Here is a 19,845-nt window from a genome sequence, read left to right as displayed (position 1 = left end):
GGACACGCAGGGCCTGGGTTAACCTCCACATCATCCGAGGACAGAGGAGGAGTAGGATGAGGGTACGGCTAAAGGCTATCAAAACTGGTCATCTAGTGTGTTGGGGACAGAGAATAAAAGGAGCAGATTTCTGGGCGTGGTAGAATAGATTCAGGGCATAATGTACAGACAGGGGTATGTTGTGGTGCGGGTACAGTGGAGGTAAACCCAGGCACCGAGTGATGATAAGAGAGGTTGCATCTCTGGACGGGCTAGTTATGCTGGGTGAGGTCACCGCATGTGTCGGAGGTGGGACAAAGGAGCATCTGAGGCATGTTGAGTGGGATTAGGGGCTCTATCCTAAACAACAGTGTACAAGGCATATTGACATTTGAGAGAGACATAAAGCGAGGCATAAAGCAATCACAGGTGTTGATTGGGAGAGCTAGCTAAGACAACAGCGGGTAAGACAACAACAGCTAATCAGCTAAAGACAACAACAACAGGTAAAATGGCAATGAATGGGCAGAGAGGGTTGGTTAACTACACACAGGGCCTGAGTTCGAGGCTGGGGCCGACAGATAAACAAAAAATAAACAAAATGGAGTACCGTGATTAATGAACAGTCCAGCAGGCATCAGCTATGTAGACAAGTGATCATAGGGTCCAGCGAACAGCAATAGATGGAACAGGGAAGCAGCGTGGTAGTCTTTACTACGCTAGCATGCGGGAGACACAGCGTTTAAAGTTAGCAGGCCAGGGTAAGTATAAGCGTCTGCTCCAACGTCCGGCAAAGGCCGGTTGAGGGCACAGCGGATGGAGTTACGTCGGCGGACCAGTCGTGGTGGTACGGCGGGGCAGAGTGTCGACAAAGGGTCCGGACCAGATGGCGAAAGAGGTATTGTAGTTGTAGTAATTTAGTTTGCTAGCCGGGAGATGCGCCTGCCTCGCGGCTAACTGGTGCTAGCTTCGGGGCAGGGGCTTTAGCCACTATAGCCACTCGGTAGCAGCTAGCTAGCAGCGATGATCCGATGCAAAGGTCCAGAGCTTACGGCAAGGATCCAGAGGAGTAGTGGAATCTAGCCATATTGGGGTAGAGTCCGGGAGGCATCGGCTGAATAGCCGAATGGTCACAGAGTAGGCCGGGAGGTGGGCCAGCTCAGGGCTAGCTTCGAGGCTGGGTCACTCGGTGGCAGCTAGCTAGCTGTGATGATCAGGAGTAACAATGACTAAATAGCTAGTAGCTAATTAGCTGGTTAGCTACTGACGGCTAGCTTCTGATGGAGGTTCTGGCTATAAGGACGCTCAAAAATAGCGGATCTGTGTCACATTGGCTGAGGCGGGTTACGGAAGGTATATTTAATTTAAAAATGGGAAAAAATTGAAAATAAATTGAAATATATACAAAAAATACAAAAAATACAAAAAGTAAACGAGAGGACGACAAACCACGTCTGCAATCTTGGAAATGTATGTATGTCTACCTATAGAGGAACTAATGTATGTCTACCTATAGAGGAACTAATGTATGCCTACTTATTGAGGAACTAATGTATGCCTTCCTATAGAGGAACTAATGTATGTATACCTATAGAGGGACAATTATTACAATTCTTCACAGAGAAACAACGAAAATGGATGTTCTGAGTCCATGTCAATGCTTAAATCACATCCGAAGACAATTTTTGAGGTCTGAAAAAAAGCTAACAAATGTAGATTTTTTTGTGTAATTCCCATTTAATTGCGCATTTCGCAAGAGATCAATGTGTCGTTCTAGAGATGTTTCTGTTGTTAGACATACTGCTGCAGCACGTCATGGCAGGAGTGCCCTTGTCAGATGGAACAGTTATCTGCACTGCTTGGTCATGTTGTCAACAGCATCGTCATGGCAGGAGTGCCCTTCTCAGATGGAACAGTTATCTGCACTGCTTGGTCATGTTGTCAACAGCATCGTCCAAAAACACACATCTCTTATCAAACTACTTTTCATTGGGAAGGCAGCTAAAGTGTTTTCATCAAAACCATTCACTTTTGCATGTGAAAACACATAATCCTACTCTTTACTACACGCCCTCAATAACACCACTTCACCGTGGGCTTTGAACAGGGCACACTTGCTACATACAGGGTTATACTGGCTACATACATGGTGTTACTGGCTACATACAGAGTGCTACTGGCTACATACAGAGTGCTACTGGCTACATACAGGGTGTTACTGGCTACATACAGGGTGTTACTGGCTACATACAGGGTGTTACTGGCTACATACAGAGTGCTACTGGCTATATACAGGGTGTTACTGGCTACATACAGGGTGTTACTGGCTACATACATGGTGTTACTGGCTACATACATGGTGTTACTGGCTACATACAGGGTGTTACTGGCTACATACAGGGTGTTACTGGCTACATACAGGGTGTTACTGGCTACATACAGGGTGTTACAGGCTACATACAGGGTGTTACTGGCTACATAAAGGGTGTTACTGGCTACATACAGGGTGTTACTGGCTACATACAGGGTGATACTGGCTACATACAGGGTTATACTGGCTACATACAGGGTGTTACTGGCTACATACAGGGTTATACTGGCTACATACAGGGTGTTACTGGCTACATACAGGGTTATACTGGCTACATACAGGGTGTTACTGGCTACATACAGGGTTATACTGGCTACATACAGGGTGTTACTGGCTACATACAGGGTGCTACTGGCTATATACAGGGTGTTACTGGCTATATACAGGGTGTTACTGGCTATATACAGGGTGTTACTGGCTACATACAGGGTGCTACTGGCTACATACAGGGTGTTACTGGCTACATACAGGGTGTTACGGGCTACATACAGGGTGTTCCTGGCTATATACAGGGTGTTACTGGCTATATACAGGGTGTTACTGGCTACATACAGGGTGTTACAGGCTATATACAGGGTGTTACTGGCTACATACAGGGTGCTACTGGCTATATACAGGGTGTTACTGGCTACATACAGGGTGTTACTGGCTACATACAGGGTGTTACTGGCTACATACAGGGTGTTACTGGCTACATACAGGGTGTTACAGGCTACATACAGGGTGTTACTGGCTACATAAAGGGTGTTACTGGCTACATACAGGGTGTTACTGGCTACATACAGGGTGATACTGGCTACATACAGGGTTATACTGGCTACATACAGGGTGTTACTGGCTACATACAGGGTTATACTGGCTACATACAGGGTGTTACTGGCTACATACAGGGTTATACTGGCTACATACAGGGTGTTACTGGCTACATACAGGGTTATACTGGCTACATACAGGGTGTTACTGGCTACATACAGGGTGCTACTGGCTATATACAGGGTGTTACTGGCTATATACAGGGTGTTACTGGCTACATACAGGGTGCTACTGGCTACATACAGGGTGTTACTGGCTACATACAGGGTGTTACGGGCTACATACAGGGTGTTCCTGGCTATATACAGGGTGTTACTGGCTACATACAGGGTGTTACTGGCTACATACAGGGTGTTACTGGCTACATACAGGGTGTTACAGGCTATATACAGGGTGTTACTGGCTACATACAGGGTGTTACAGGCTATATACAGGGTGTTACTGGCTACATACAGGGTGCTACTGGCTATATACAGGGTGTTACTGGCTACATACAGGGTGTTACTGGCTACATACAGGGTGTTACTGGCTACATACAGGGTGTTACTGGCTACATACAGGGTGTTACAGGCTACATACAGGGTGTTACTGGCTACATAAAGGGTGTTACTGGCTACATACAGGGTGTTACTGGCTACATACAGGGTGATACTGGCTACATACAGGGTTATACTGGCTACATACAGGGTGTTACTGGCTACATACAGGGTTATACTGGCTACATACAGGGTGTTACTGGCTACATACAGGGTTATACTGGCTACATACAGGGTGTTACTGGCTACATACAGGGTTATACTGGCTACATACAGGGTGTTACTGGCTACATACAGGGTGCTACTGGCTATATACAGGGTGTTACTGGCTATATACAGGGTGTTACTGGCTACATACAGGGTGCTACTGGCTACATACAGGGTGTTACTGGCTACATACAGGGTGTTACGGGCTACATACAGGGTGTTCCTGGCTATATACAGGGTGTTACTGGCTACATACAGGGTGTTACTGGCTACATACAGGGTGTTACAGGCTATATACAGGGTGTTACTGGCTACATACAGGGTGCTACTGGCTATATACAGGGTGTTACTGGCTACATACAGGGTGCTACTGGCTACATACAGGGTGTTACGGGCTACATACAGGGTGTTACTGGCTATATACAGGGTGTTACTGGCTATATACAGGGTGTTACTGGCTACATACAGGGTGTTACGGGCTACATACAGGGTGTTACTGGCTACATACAGGGTGCTACTGGCTATATACAGGGTGTTACTGGCTACATACAGGGTGTTACTGGCTACATACAGGGTGTTACGGGCTACATACAGGGTGTTACTGGCTATATACAGGGTGATCCTGGCCGCATACAGGGTGTTACTGGCTATATACAGGGTGTTACGGGCTACATACAGGGTGTTACTGGCTATATACAGGGTGATACTGGCCGCATACAGGGTGTTACTGGCTACATACAGGGTGTTACGGGCTACATACAGGGTGTTACGGGCTACATACAGGGTGTTACGGGCTACATACAGGGTGTTACTGGCTACATACAGGGTGTTACTGGCTATATACAGGGTGATACTGGCTACATACAGGGTGTTACAGGCTACATACATGGTGTTACAGGCTACATACAGGGTGTTACGGGCTACATACAGGGTGTTACGGCTACATACAGGGTGTTACTGGCTACATACATGGTGTTACGGGCTACATACAGGGTGTTACTGGCTACATACAGGGTTATACTGGCTACATACAGGGTGTTACTGGCTACATACAGGGTTATACTGGCTACATACAGGGTGTTACTGGCTACATACAGGGTGATACTGGCTACATACAGGGTGATAAATAAAAGTGCAGTATGTGTTTGCTCTACTACTGGCTCTGGGAGGATCTAAATGTGTTGGTTCCCTAGAGGTGCTTCATTAACACAGAATCACATTCAACTTAATTGGGTGGAGAGATGCAGGGATGGATAGATGGAGGGATGGATGGATGGATGTAAAGAAAATGAGGCAGGGCCTGAGAGTAGCACAGAAATGGAGAAAATGGTATCAAATGGAGAGGGAGAGAGCGAGAGAGAGAGAGAGAGTGAGAGAGAGAGAGAGAGAGAGAGAGAGAGAGAGAGAGAGAGAGAGAGAGAGACTATACTATTATTCATCTTCTAGGAAGGGTACAAATTGGGTCTCTCTGGGGTCAATCTCAGCCGATGTTGTCTGTATATATTAACTTGGTCAAAATGACCTCATGTCAAGCAATTGCTTTATGTCTATTGTATCTCACCCCTATCTGGCCTAATGCAGAGGTGTGGACATACTCATCAGTTATCCATTCCCCTGGGTGCAACCATATGTTTATACTATACAGTGAGTGCTCACACACACACACATATATATATACACACACACACACGAGCACTCATACAAATACAGGCGCGCGTGCACACACACACACACACACACACACACACACACACACACACACACACACACACACACACACACACACAGCATGTGTGTGTACATGTGTGTGTGTCCCAGCATGTATATTAGTGTGTTTGTTTACACATGTTCACCAGTCACCAGTCTGCCTATATCAGTTCCCCAAACATGACATCACTATCAGTATCACCCCTCCCTACATCTTCCTATCAGCTGGCGGAGCGAGGCAATGACATGCACTAATTCAATGACCATTCATATTTAACGAGTTACCCGGTGGCAACACCCACTGAAACATTGATAAGGGAACAGAGTCTTCAGCGCTCCCAAATCGCAATTATGTTTGGGAATGTGTCTTCAAAATGGGAATTATCGTCAGCACTCAAGGAAAACTGTTTTCCCAGGTAATTAGTGCTAGGATTAATCTCTGTGTGTGTAATGGACCAGACGAGAGAGTAATGTCTTCACTAATTCTCATCACAGAGAGAGGCGAGTTGGAGGTGTGTGTGTGTGTGTGTGTGGTGTGTGCATGTGTGTGTTTTATGTGTATATAAATACTAATTTCTCTATGCGCCAATAATTCTCATTAGAGACAGACTGTGCCATAGAACACCTGCACTCACTAAATGTACCTGCAGACTGATGACTCCAGCACACCTCTCTGTGTCTCGGTTTCCACACCATTAGTCCATTAGCGTTAGCAGTGATCTGTGTTTCTTTGCCATTAGCTTAGCCCATTAGGCTATTAGCTCTGAGGGAAAGGAAAGGAAACAAGTAAAGGATGCAAGGATAAGGATGACAGCTGTTTGGAACATGTCCTGTTTCACTGTGTTTCAGTACACTGTCTCACTAGCTTACAGCATGCATATCAGTGTTAGCCGCTATTAGCCAGTTAGCTCTAGTAAAGAGGAGATAAGGAAATGCCAGCTGAGTCTCACTGATACCACTATCTGTGTGTTATTCACTGTTAGCCACTGTTAGCATTAGCGGATAAATGCTATCACTTTCACTGACTGGAAGTGAATGGAGAGATTAGCTGACCCTCGCTTGATCGGACTAATTGGTGCTTACGATGATTAGAAGCTGTCTGAGGTAAGGGGAAAATCAATAGGTGTTTACAATTTTGTCTGAGAACAGAGTTGTATTTGAGAGGGATGGGGTTGGGGTCAGAGAGAGAACAGTGATCTACATTACAGGAGGATATGTAAATCTGTAAGGGACTCTGTTGTAGTAGAGGGCATCTGATAGGAGATGGGCTGCTCAGATCAAACAGCACTGTCCTGGGGTTATGCAGTTAGAACAGAGTAGAGGATCACAGCAAAGTACAAGGACATATACAATGACTGTACTGATTGAATGGAGAAAACATTAGGAACACCTTCCTAATATTGAGTTGCACCCCAGCAATTGCCTTCAGAACAGCCTCAATTCATCGGGGCATGGACTCTACAAGGTGTCGAAAGCGTTCCACAGGGATGCTGGCCCATGTTGACTCCAATGCTTCCCAAAGTTGTGTCAAGTTGGCTGGATGTCCTTTGGGTGGTGGACCATTCTTGATACACACGGGAAACTGTTGAATGTGAAAACCCCAGCAGCGTTGCAGTTCTTGACACAATTAAACCAGTGAGCCTGGCACCTACTACCATATCCTGTTCAAATGCACTTAAATCTTTTGTCTTGCCCATTCACTCTCTGAATGGCACACATGCACAATCCATGTCTCAATTGTTTCAAGACCAAGATCCTTATTTAACCTTTATTTAACCTCATCTATACTGATTGAAGCGGATTGAACAAGTGACATCAATAAGGGATCATAGCTTTCACCTGGATTCACCTGGTCAGTCTATGTCATGGAAAGAGTGGATGTTCCTAATGTTTTGTACACTCAGTGTAGACATGTCACATGCAAACAAACGGACAGACAGACAGACGGACAGACGGACAGACGGACAGACGGGCAGATGGACAGACAGCCAAACAGAGATAAACAAGACAGAGAGAGCGAGAGACAGGCAGACCGAGAGAGAGACAGACAGAAAGAGACAGACTGACAGAGAGACAGACAGAGAGAGAGAGCGAAAGAGAGAGCGAAAGAGAGAGCGAAAGAGAGAGCGAAAGAGAGACAGAACTCACTGGGTACTCTGTTGATGGCTTTGAGGGGTCTGAGGACCCTGACTGTCCTGATGGCTGAGAGGTTGATGTTCTGCAGGTCCAACGAGTACTCCACCATCCTACACAGAGAGAAACACACATAGGAGTCAAGGAACTGTGTGTGTGCGTGTGCCTGTGTGTGTGAGAGAGAGCACTTACTGTACACATGACTCACTGACACATTCTCAGTTCCCATTTGTTCTACAGAATCTCATTTTAAATCCATCCATATTCAGCAAAGCCCAAGAGGGCTCTTTCCCTCAGGCAAGATCTCTGAGTGCCTCTCCAATCCGTCTACAGGTTACATCCCAGTTTCAGGACCTAAGCCTGCCACAACACTGCACCAAAGCAACTGTGGGGTTAACTCATGGGTTAACTCATGAACTGCTGGGTTAACCCATGATCCAAAATGCCAGATATGAGTGCATATACAGTTTTCCAATTTATAATGTGCTCACATCTGAGCCAGTGTTTATTCTCATTCAGACAGTAAGGTATTGTCTCAGAGTATCTTTGAAGCAGAGGGAAGGAAGGGTAGAGGGGAGAGAGCTATGAATTATCATATCATTTTAATTCAATTGTACAATTATGGGAGCATCTTTGCAGTACCCACAGTATCAACAGGCTAAAAGGAGAGAAAGAGTGTAAGGGAGAGGTGGAGAAGCAGAGAAAGAGAGAGAGACCTACAGCTCATCTCTTGGCTGTAGTACTGTAGATTACTTTATCACTGACCTCAACCCAGAGTCTCTCAGAGTGTTCACAGTCAAACACCCCTATCAGATCACAGAAAAATCACAGTCTACCTGGACAGAGCAATAGTCAATAATGAGGCATCAAAGCCAAGGGACCAGCACAATATTAAGAAATGCTATAGATGGAAGGAAAGTATTGTAAAAAATTACCAAAAACAATTAGGCAACAACAAATTCAAACCATTTCAGACAACTTCCTGGACAAAACATTTCACTGTAAAAGTGAAGGTGTAAACTTGGCAGTAGAAAGCCTAAACAGTAAATTTGACCTTTCAGCTTCCCTATTAAATCTAAAAATGTCAAGCAGACAACCTAAGAAAATTAACAACAATGACAAATGGTTTGATGAAGAATGCAAAAACCTAAGAAAGAAATGGAGAAACCTGTCCAACTAAAAACAGAGACCCAGAAAACCTGAGTCTACGTCTTCACTATGGTGAATCACTAAAACAATACAGAAATACACTACGGAAAAAGAAGGAACAGCTCGTCAGAAATCAGATCAATGTAATTGAAGAATCCATAGAATCTAACCACTTCTGGGAAAATTGGAATACACTAAACAAACAACAACACAAAGAGTTATCTATCTAAAACGGAGATGTATGGATAAACCACTTCTCTAATCTTTTTGGCCCTATAAGAAATAACAAACAGCAAAAACGTATACATGATCAATTAGAAATCTTAGAATCAGCTATTAAAGACTACCATAACACACTGGATTCTTCAATTACATTGAATGAACTACAAGACAAAATACACACCCTCCAACACCAAAATACCTCTGATGTTGATGGTATCCTACATGAAATGATAAAATATAAAATAAACTCTTTAACATCATCCTCATTTCTGTCATCTTCCCCAATATTTGGAACCAAGGACTGATCACCCCGATCCACAAAAGTGGAGACAAATTTGACCCCAATAACTACCGTGGGAAATGCGTCAACAGCAACCTTGGGACAATCCTCTGCATTATCATTAACAGCAGACTTGTACATTTCCTCAGTGAAAACAATGTACTGAGCAAATGTCAAATTGGCTTTTTACCATATTACCGAACGACAGACCACGCATTCACCCTGCACACCATAATTGACAAACAAACAAACCAAAACAAAGGCAAAGTCTTCTCATGCTTTGTTGACTTCAAAAAAGCTTTTGACTCAGTTTGGCATGAGGGTCTGCTATACAAATTGATGGAAAGTGGTGTTGGGGGAAAAAACAGCAGCTTAAGCCCCACCCTCTTCAACATATATATAAACGAATTGGCAAGGGCACTAGAACAGTCTGCAGCACCCGGCCTCACCCTACTACAATCTGAAGTTAAATGTCTACTATTTGCTGATGATCTGGTGCTTCTGTCCCAAACCAAGTAGGGCCTACTGTCACGCCCTGTGTAATTGGTCAGAGCGTGACTAGGGGGGTTTCTAGATAGTATATTTCTATGTTGGTGTATGTGTATGGTTCCCAATTGGAGGCAGCTGATTAATCGTTGCCTCTAATTGGGGATCATACTGAGTGTGTTCCTTTTCCCACCTGCGATGTGGGATATTATTTTGTTTTGTATGTGTGCTTATGTGCGCTACGTATTTCACATTGTTATATCTTTGTTGTTTTGAGAAGTTTCACTATTATTAAAATGTGGAACTCTACTCACGCTACGCCTTGGTCCAATTATTTATATGACGATCGTGACAGAAAATCCCACCATTACAGGACCAAGCAGCGTACCCAGGAGGTGAAGGAGAGTTGGACATGGGAAGAGATACTGGGTGGATGCGAGATCCTTCCTTGGCGGGAGTCGCTGAGGAGTAAAGGAGGACAGCAATGACGCCGGGGTCCGCGGCCACAAACAGCCCAAGGGCAACCCCAAGTTTTTTTTGGGGGGGGGGCACAAGGGGCAGTCGGCCGAGCCGAGGAGAGAGCCAGAGACTGTCTGGGAGTCGATGGAGCAGTTGGAGGAGGGATATCAGAGAGAGATGTTGGTTAGGTGTATTCTGCAGCACAGGCGCCCTGGAGAGCATGTCATCAGTCTGGTGAAACCTGTGCCGGCTCCAGGCCTCCAGTGCACCTCCCCAGCCCGGTACGTCCTGTGCCAGCTCCCCGCACTCGCCCTGAGGAGCGTGTCATCAGTCCGATGAAACCTGTGTCGGCTCCCGCACCAGGCCTCCAGTGCACCTTCCCAGCCTAGTACATCCTGTGCCGGCTCCCCGCACTCATCCTGAGGAGCATGTCATCAGTCCGGTGAAACCTGTGCCGGCTCCACGCACCAGGCCTGCAGTGCGCATTACTAGCCCGGCACATCCTGTGCTGGCTCCCCGCACTCGCCCTGAGGAGCGTGTCATCAGTCCGGTGAAACCTGTGCCGGCTCCACGCACCAGGCCTCCAGTGCGCCTTCCCAGCCCGGTATGTCCTGTGCCGGCTCCACGCACTTGCCCTGAGGAGCGTGTCATCAGTCCGGTGCAACCTGTGCCGGCTCCACGCACCAGGCCTCCAGTGCGCCTTCCCAGCCCAGTACATCCTGTGCTGGCTCCCCGCACTCGCCCTGAGGAGCGTGTCATCAGTCCGGTGAAACCTGTGCCGGCTCCACGCACCAGGCCTCCAGTGCGCCTTCCCAGCCCGGTACGTCCTGTGCCGGCTCCACAAACTCACCCTGAGGAGCATGTCATCAGTCCAGTTCAACCGGTGCCGGCTCCACGCACCAGGCCTCCAGTGCGTCTTCCCAGCCCGGTACGTCCTGTGCCGGCTCCGCACACTCGTCCACCAGTGCGTGTGTACAGTCCAGAGTCTCCAGCGATGGTCTACAGCCCGGAACCTCCAGCGACGGTTCAGAGTCCAGAGTCCAGAGCTTCCAGTGACGGTTCACAGTCCAGAGCTTCCAGCGACGGTTCACAGTTCAGAGTCTCCAGTGGCGGTCCACGGTCTGGAGCCTCCAGTGACGGTCCACGGCCCGGAGCTTCCAGTGACGGTCCACGGCCCGGAGCTTCCTGCGCCGGTGCCATGGCCGGAACTTTCCACTGCGCCGATGCCCAGTCCAGGCACGGTGTCCAGTCCCGCACCATGGCCGGAGCCTTCCTCTGCGCCGGTGCTCAGTCCAGGCACGGTGTCCAGTCCCGCTCCATGGCCGGAGCCTTCCTCTGCGCCGGTGCCCAGTCCAGGCACGGTGTCCAGTCCCTCTCCATGGCCGGAGCCTTCCTCTGCGCCGGTGCTCAGTCCAGGCATGGTGTCCAGTCCCGCTCCATGGCCGGAGCCTTCCTCTGCGCCGGTGCCCAGTCCAGGCACGGCGTCCAGTCCCTCTCCATGGCCGGAGCCTTCCTCTGCGCCGGTGCTCAGTCCAGGCACGGTGTCCAGTCCCGCTCCATGGCCGGAGCCTTCCTCTGCGCCGGTGCTAAGTCCAGGCACGGCGTCCAGTCCCGCACCATGGCCGGAGCCTTCCTCTGCGCCGGTGCTCAGTCCAGGCACGGTGTCCAGTCCCGCTCCATGGCCGGAGCCTTCCTCTGCGCCGGTGCCCAGTCCAGGCACGGCGTCCAGTCCCGCTCCATGGCCGGAGCCTTCCTCTGCGCCGGTGCTCAGTCCAGGCACGGTGTCCAGTCCCTCTCCATGGCCGGAGCCTTCCTCTGTGCCGGTGCTCAGTCCAGGCATGGTGTCCAGTCCCGCTCCATGGCCGGAGCCTTCCTCTGCGCCGGTGCCCAGTCCGGGCACGGCGTTCAGCCTTGCTCCATGGCCGGATCCGCGGTCTGAGCGGGTGCTACGTTCCGCACTGGAGCCGCCACCGACGCTAGTTGCCCACCCTAACCCTCCCCATCTAGTTTCAGGTTTCGCGGTCGGAGTCCGCACCTTTGGGGGGGGGGGTTCTGTCACGCCCTGACCATGGCGAGCCCTTGGGGTTCTCTACGGTTTAATAGGTCAGAGCGTGGCTATGGGGGTTTCTAGATATTATATTTCTATGCTGGTGTATGTGTATGCTCCCAATTGGAGGCAGCTGATTAATCGTTGCCTCTAATTGGGGATCATACTTAGTGTGTTCCTTTTCCCACCTGCGATGTGGGATATTGTTTTGTTTTGTATGTGTGCTTATGTGCGCTATGTATTTCACATCGTTATATCTTTGTTGTTTTGAGAAGTTTCACTATTATTAAAATGTGGAACTCTACTCATGCTGCGCCTTGGTCCAATTATTTATATGACGATCGTGACACCTACAGCAGCACCTAGATCTTCTGCACAGATTCTGTCAGACCTGGGCCCTGACAGTGAATCTCAGTAAGACAAAAAATTGTGTTCCAAAAAAGGTCCAGTCGCCAGGACCACAAATATAAATTCCATCTGAACACCGTTGCCCTAGACCACACAAAAAAACTATACATACCTCGGCCTAAACATCAGCGCCACAGGTAACTTCCACAAAGCTGTGAACGATCTGAGAAACAAGGCAAGATGGGGCCTTCTATGCCATCAAAAGGAACATAACATTTGACATACCAATTTGGATCTGGCAAAAAATACTTGAATCAGTTATAGAACCCATTGCCCTTTATGGTTGTGAAGTCTGGGGTCTCCTCACAGACCAATAATTCACAAAATAGGACAAACAGCAAATTAAGACTCTGCATGCAGCATTCTGCAAAAATACCCTCCGTGTACAATGTAAAACAGCAAATAATATATGCAGAGCAGAATTAGTCCCATACCCGCTAATTATCAAAATCCAGAAAAGAGCCATTCAATTCTACAACCACCTAAAAGGAAGCGTTTCCTAAACCATCCATAACAAAGCCATCACCTACAGAGAGATTAACCTGGAGAAGAGTCCCCTAAGCAAGCTGGTAAGGGGCTCTGTTCACAAACACAAACAGACCCCACAGAGCCCCTGGACAGCAACACAATTAGACCCAACCAAATCATGAGAAAACAAAAAGATAATTACTTGACATATTGGAAAGAATAAACAAAAAATACAAAGTAAAGCAAACTAGAATGATATTTGGCCGAATACCTGACCACTGTGACTGACCCAAAATTAAGGAAAGCTTTGACTATGTACAGACTCATTAAGCATAGCCTTGATATTGAGAAAGGTCGCCGTAGGCGAGAGAAGACAGGCTATGTGCAACACTGCCCACAAAATGAAGTGGAAACTGAGCTGCATTTCCTAACCTCCTGCCAAATGGATGACCATATTAGATACACATACAGTTGAAGTCGGAAGTTTACATGCACCTTAGCCAAATACATTTAAACTCAGTTTTTCACAATTCCTGACATTTAATCCTAGTAAACATTCCCTGCCTTAGGTCAGTTAGGATCACCACTTTATTTTAAGAATGCGAAATGTCAGAATAATAGTCGAGAGAATGATTTTTTTCAGCTTTTATTTCTTTCATCACAATCCCAGTGGGTCAGAAGTTTACATACACTTAATTAGTATTTGGGAGCATTGCATTTAAATTGTTTAACTTGGGTCAAACTTTTCGGGTAGGATTCCACAAACTTCCCACAATAAGTTGGGTGAATTTTGGCCCATTCCTTCTGATAGAGCTGGTGTAACTGAGTCAGGTTTGTAGGCCTCCTTGCTCACACACGCTTTTTCAGTTCTGCCCACACATTTTCTATAGGATTGAGGTCAGGGTTTGTGATGGTCACTCCAATACCTTGACTTTGTTGTCCTTAAGCCATTTTGCCACAACTTTGGAGGTATGCTTGGGGTCATTGTCCATTTGGAAGACCCATTTGCAACCAAGCTTTAACTTCCTGACTGATGTCTTGAGATGTTGATTCAATATATCCACATAATTGTCCTCCCTCATGATGCCATCTATTTTGTGAGGTGCACCAGTCCCTCTTGCAGCAAAGCACCCCCACTATCTTTGTCCCCATATGCAGTTGCAAACTGTAGTCTGGCTTTTTTATGGCGGTTTTGGAGCAGGGGCTTCTTCCTTGCTGGGTTATGTCGATATAGGACTCGTTTTACTGTGGATATTGATCCTTTTGTACATGTTTCCTCCAGCATCTTCACAAGGTTCTTTGCTGTTGTTCTGGGATTGATTTGCACTTTTTGCACCAAAGTACGTTCATCTCTAGGAGACAGAACGCGTCTCCTTCCTGAGCGGTATGATGGCTGCGTGGTCCCATGGTGTTTATACTTGCGTACTATTGTTTGTACAGATGAACGTGGTACCTTCAGGCATTTGCAAATTGCTCCCAAGGATGAACCAGACTTGTGGAGTTCTAAAAAAAAAATTCTGAGGTCTTGGCTGATTTCTTTTGATTTTCCCATGATGTCAAGCAAAGAAGCACTGAGTTTGACGATAGGCCTTGAAATACATCCACAGGTCCACCTCCAATTGACTCAAATGATGTCAATTAGCCTATCAGAAGCTTCTAAAGCCATGACATAATTGGAGTTTGACGATAGGCCTTGAAATACATCCACAGGTACACCTCCAATTGACTCAAATGATGTCAATTAGCCTATCAGAAGCTTCTAAAGCCATGACATAATCTGGAATTTTCCAAGCTGTTTAAAGGCACAGTCAACTTAGTGTATGTAAACTTCTGACCCACTGGAATTGTGATACTGTGAATTATAAGTGAAATAATCTGTCTGTAAACAATTGTTGGAAAAATTCCTTGCGTCATGCACAAAGTAGATGTCCTAACCGACTTGCCAAATCTATAGTTTGTTGACAAGAAATTTGTGGGGTGGTTGAAAAACAAGTTTTAATGATTCCAACCTAAATGTATGTAAACTTCCGACTTCAGCTGTATTTCCCTCAGATTACACAGACCCACAAATAATTTTTGATTAACTCCCATATCTATTGGGTGAAATACCACAGTGTGCAATCACAGCAGTAAGATTTGTGACCTGTTGCTACAAGAAAATGGCAACCAGTGAAGAACAAACAACATTATAAATACCATTTTATGTTGTTGATTTATTTTCGCTTTTGTACTTTAACTATTTGCACATCGTTACAACATGGTATATAGACATAATATTACATTTGAAATGCCTCTATTATTTTGGAACTGGTGTGAGCGTAATATTTACTGTTCACTTTTATTTTACTTTTGTTTATCCATTTCACATGCTTTGGCAATGTTAACATATGTTTCCCATGCCAATAAAGCCCCTTGAATTGAAATGAATTGAGGTAGAGGTAAAAGTAGAGGTAGAGGTAGAGAGAGACAGAGAGAGTGAGAGGGGGGGACAGTGAGAGAGAGAGAGAGAGAGAGAGCGAGAGAGGGAGAGAGAAGGAAGGAAGGGAGGACAAAGAGAGAGTCAGAGGGAGAGGTAGAGAGCGAGTCAGAGAGAGAGGTAGAAAGTGAGTCAGAGAGAGAGGTAGAGAGCGAGTCAGAGGGAGAGGTAGAGAGAGAGTCAGAGGGAGAGGTAGAGCGCGAGTCAGAGGGAGAGGTAAAGAGCGAGTCAGAGAGAGAGGTAGAGAGCGAGTCAGAGAGAGAGGTAGAGAGCGAGTCAGAGGGAGAGGTAGAGAGAAGGACAGAGAGAGGGAGAGAGAGAGAGAAAGCGAGAGAGAGAGAAAGCGAGAGAGTCAGAGTTAATGGTAGAGGTAGAGGTAGAGAGAGAGAGAGGTAGAGAGAGAGAGAGAAGGACAGAGAGAGGTAGAGAGAGAGAGAGAGAGGGAGGGAGAGAGAGAGAGAAATAGAGGGATAGAAAGTGGTCTCTGTAAGTGATGCCTGCAGGATGTTGTGGTTTACTAAGAGTCAGACATCTGTTAGCTACTCATTCTCAGCATGTTAAAACTGTTTGTGCCCTGCAACCTAAACCACTTTCACAGAATGGCCACGGTGCTTTATCTTTCCGTGCGCGCGCGCGCGCGTGTGTGTGTGTGTGTGTGTGTGTGTGTGTGTGTGTGTGTGTGTGTGTGTGTGTGTGTGTGTGTGTGTGTGTGTGTGTGTGTGTGTGTGTGTGTGTGTGTGTGTGTGTGTGTGTGTGTGTGTGTGTGTGTGTGTGTGTGTGTGTGTGTGTGTGGACCATGAAAAGAGCCTGGGGTGGAATACATTAATGCAGTGGCAGCAAGGCCTGCCAAGTCTAACACCAGACACAGCCAATCTACTGTACAGTACAACTCATTCAGAGGACCATGTTCATGTGCTGCTGATCACAGCCCTGGACACACTGCATTCTGATGGGAATACAGCTGGCTGTATGTATAACAGACAATCAGCTTTAGTTCAGTGAGCTATACCAGTGGTAATACATTGTTGTGTTGTGACCAATCTACAGCCTTTAGCCCATGCAGTTTTAAACTGCACGGCGATCTAATACAAAGTCACCACAACCCATCAGTTAGGAAGTATTATGTGTGTCCCAAATGGCAACCTATTCCCTATATATTGAACTACAATCGGTAATAGGGTGCCATTTGGGAGACATTGTCATTACAACAGGGATGCCATGTACAGCAGGATGTGTACCACTGCATCCAGTTTTTAATCTGTAGTCTTTATCATAGTGTTGCATGCTGTCCATTCTGATAGCTAGGTTATCAACAAGCTCTCACTATCAGGATAAGGTAAGACCCAGATGCAGACCGTGTCGAAGTAACAATGTTTATTACAGAAACAGAAGCAAAGGTATAGGACGGCAGGCAGGCTCAGGGTCAGGAGAGGCAAGGGTCAAAAACCAGGAGGGCGAGAAAAAGAGAGGATCGGTATATCCAAACAACAGCCCAGGATCGTTACATCTGAACATCACACCTCCGGGACAGGTACAGGATGGCAACAACAACTGCCCGAGTTACACCAGGAACGCACAATCACTCCATCAGTGCTCAGACTGTCCGCAATAGGCTGAGAGAGGCTGGACTGAGGGCTTGTAGGCCTGTTGTAAGGCAGGTCCTCACCAGACATCACCGGCAACAACGTCGCCTATGGGCACAAACCCACCGTCGCTGGACCAGACAGGACTGGCAAAAAGTGTTCTTCACTGACGAGTCGCGTTTTTGTCTCACCAGGGGTGATGATCAGATTCGCATTTATCGTCGAAGGAATGAGCATTACCCCGAGGCCTGTACTCTGGAGCGGGAACGATTTGGAGGTGGAGGGTCCGTCATGGTCTGGGGCGGTGTGTCACAGCATCATCGGACTGAGCTTTTTGTCATTGCAAGCAATCTCAACGCTGTGCGTTACAGGGAAGACATCCTCCTCCCTCATGTGGTAGCCTTCCTGCAGGCTCATCCTGACATGACCCTCCAGCATGACAATGCCACCAGTCATACTGCTCGTTCTGTGCATGATTTCCTGCAAGACAGGAATGTCAGTGTTCTGCCATGGCCAGCGAAGAGCCCGGATCTCAATCCCATTGAGCACATCTGGGACCTGTTGGATCGGAGGGTGAGGGTTAGGGCCATTCCCCCAAAAATGTCCGGGATCTTGCAGGTGCCTTGGTGGAAGAGTGGGGTAACATCTCACAGCAGGAACTGGCAAATCTGGTGCAGTCCATGAGGAGGAGATGCACTGCAGTACTTAGTGCAGCTGGTGGCCACACCAGATACTGACTGCTACCTTTGATTTTGACCCCCCCTTTGTTCAGGGACACATTATTCCATTTCTGTTAGTCACATGTCTGTGGAACTTGTTCAGTTCATGTCTCAGTTATTGAATCTTGTTATGTTCATACAAATATTTACACATGTTCAGTTTGCTGAAAATAAACACAGTTGACAGTGAGAGGATGTTTCACAGTTGACAGTGAGAGGAGTTTAATAGGTGTTATGGTTTAGTGGTTACACAGTACAGAACACTTTGCAGCTATAAGCTAAAGGATATAATATAGCTAAAGCTGCCTGTGCTTCCTGTGTCCTCTGACCTCCATCTTAGTGGGCTTAAAATGTGGTGTCATGTGTCATGCAAAGAGGTACCACAACAGGGTGACAGGTTGGAGAGGAAGGTGGAGAGGTCATGAGAGGAGAATAGAGAGGGATAAAGAGGAAAGGGAAGGGTGAAACAGGGAAAGGGAACTAGATATTGATTGTGATAATGCCAGGGAGTGAGAGAGGGTGGAGGGATGGAGAGCAGCTAGTTCTCACAGTCTCACGCCAGAATTAGACATTCGTCCATGTTTCTGAAATGCAGAATTTTGAAGTGGTTGCAAACAACATTTCAAAGTGTTTAAGGTTAAGTGTAGGCATTTATTCAGAATTCTTAAGGTTAAGTTTAGGCTTGAACTCCGAAATCTTAAGGTTAGGCATTAACTCAGAATGGTTAAGGTAAGGGTTAAGGTTTGGGATAGGCTTAAAACAAAAATCTAAACAGACTTTCTATTGTTGGATTCGAACTTGCAATCTTTGTAATCAGAGTTTCCACGTAATCTCCCGACGTCTTCAGACAGGGAAGGACGTTGAATACTGACTTGTATCACGGGTGACCTGGCTGTGGAGAGAGAGAGGGTGGAATGATTTCTCCTCCAAGCTCCAAGAATAGTGTCTGAGAAGAACATGTTCTGCTTGACAATCCCCATTATGTCAATTTCATCTTTGAGCGATGGCATAATCGTCTCACACACGCACACGCACACGCACACACACACACACACACACACACACACACACACACAAATGCTCATACTCTCACACTCACACACAGTGACAAACAATGTAAATTCCATCAGTACTGTCCTCTTTAGCAAGCAGAAGTGCTGGGACATATACACGTGGCCTCACAGTGCTCCTAGTCTCACTAGAGAAGAGAGGATGTGACAAAAGGGCAAGAGACGATTGTACGTTTACCATCTCCATACTGATGGAAGAGGTGAAATAATACACTGTGACACTGTGTATTATAGCTACAGCCACAGTGGATGATTTCTTCTTTAGTTTGATTGACAATGAGGTTGCACACACACGCACACACACACACACACACACACACACACACACACACACACACACACACACACACACACACACACACGTCACCGGGCTTAGAATGCTGTGTTTAAGTCTGTGAGAACAGTCACTCATGCATAATCATGAGTCTTGAACAGCTTGAATAAAATACGAGTCAGTGAGTTGAAGTGTGTTTTGTATAGACAAGCACCAGTAAAACTCCCTATGATCTCTCCATGCAGTCAGCCAGTTAGTCAGCCAGTTAGTCAGCAAGTCAAACAGTCAGCCAGTCAGCCAGCCAGTCAGCCAGCCAGTCAATCAGTCAGCCAGTCAGCCAGCCAGCCAGCCAGCCAGTCAATCAATCAGTCAGTCAGCCAGCCAGCCAGCCAGCCAGGCAGTCAGGCAGTAAGCTGATCTCTCCTCTTCCTCTCAGAACACACACCCAGTCTGGAGCT

The 19,845-nt window shown here is 46.8% G+C and overlaps 1 protein-coding gene across 1 annotated transcript in view; it reads right to left on the bottom strand.

Annotated features, from left to right (window-relative positions):
* LOC115170710 (voltage-dependent T-type calcium channel subunit alpha-1I-like) overlaps window positions 1–19,845 on the bottom strand; it is a 207,080-nt gene that overhangs the window by 112,841 nt on the left and 74,394 nt on the right. Inside the window, 1 exon segment of the mRNA XM_029726944.1 lies at window positions 7,762–7,859. Within this exon segment, the coding sequence (XP_029582804.1) occupies window positions 7,762–7,859 (98 nt within the window).

Source organism: Salmo trutta, chromosome 32 (assembly GCF_901001165.1).
Source record: "Salmo trutta chromosome 32, fSalTru1.1, whole genome shotgun sequence".
NCBI lineage: Eukaryota > Metazoa > Chordata > Actinopteri > Salmoniformes > Salmonidae > Salmo > Salmo trutta.
This window is presented reverse-complemented; position numbering and strand designations above follow the sequence as displayed.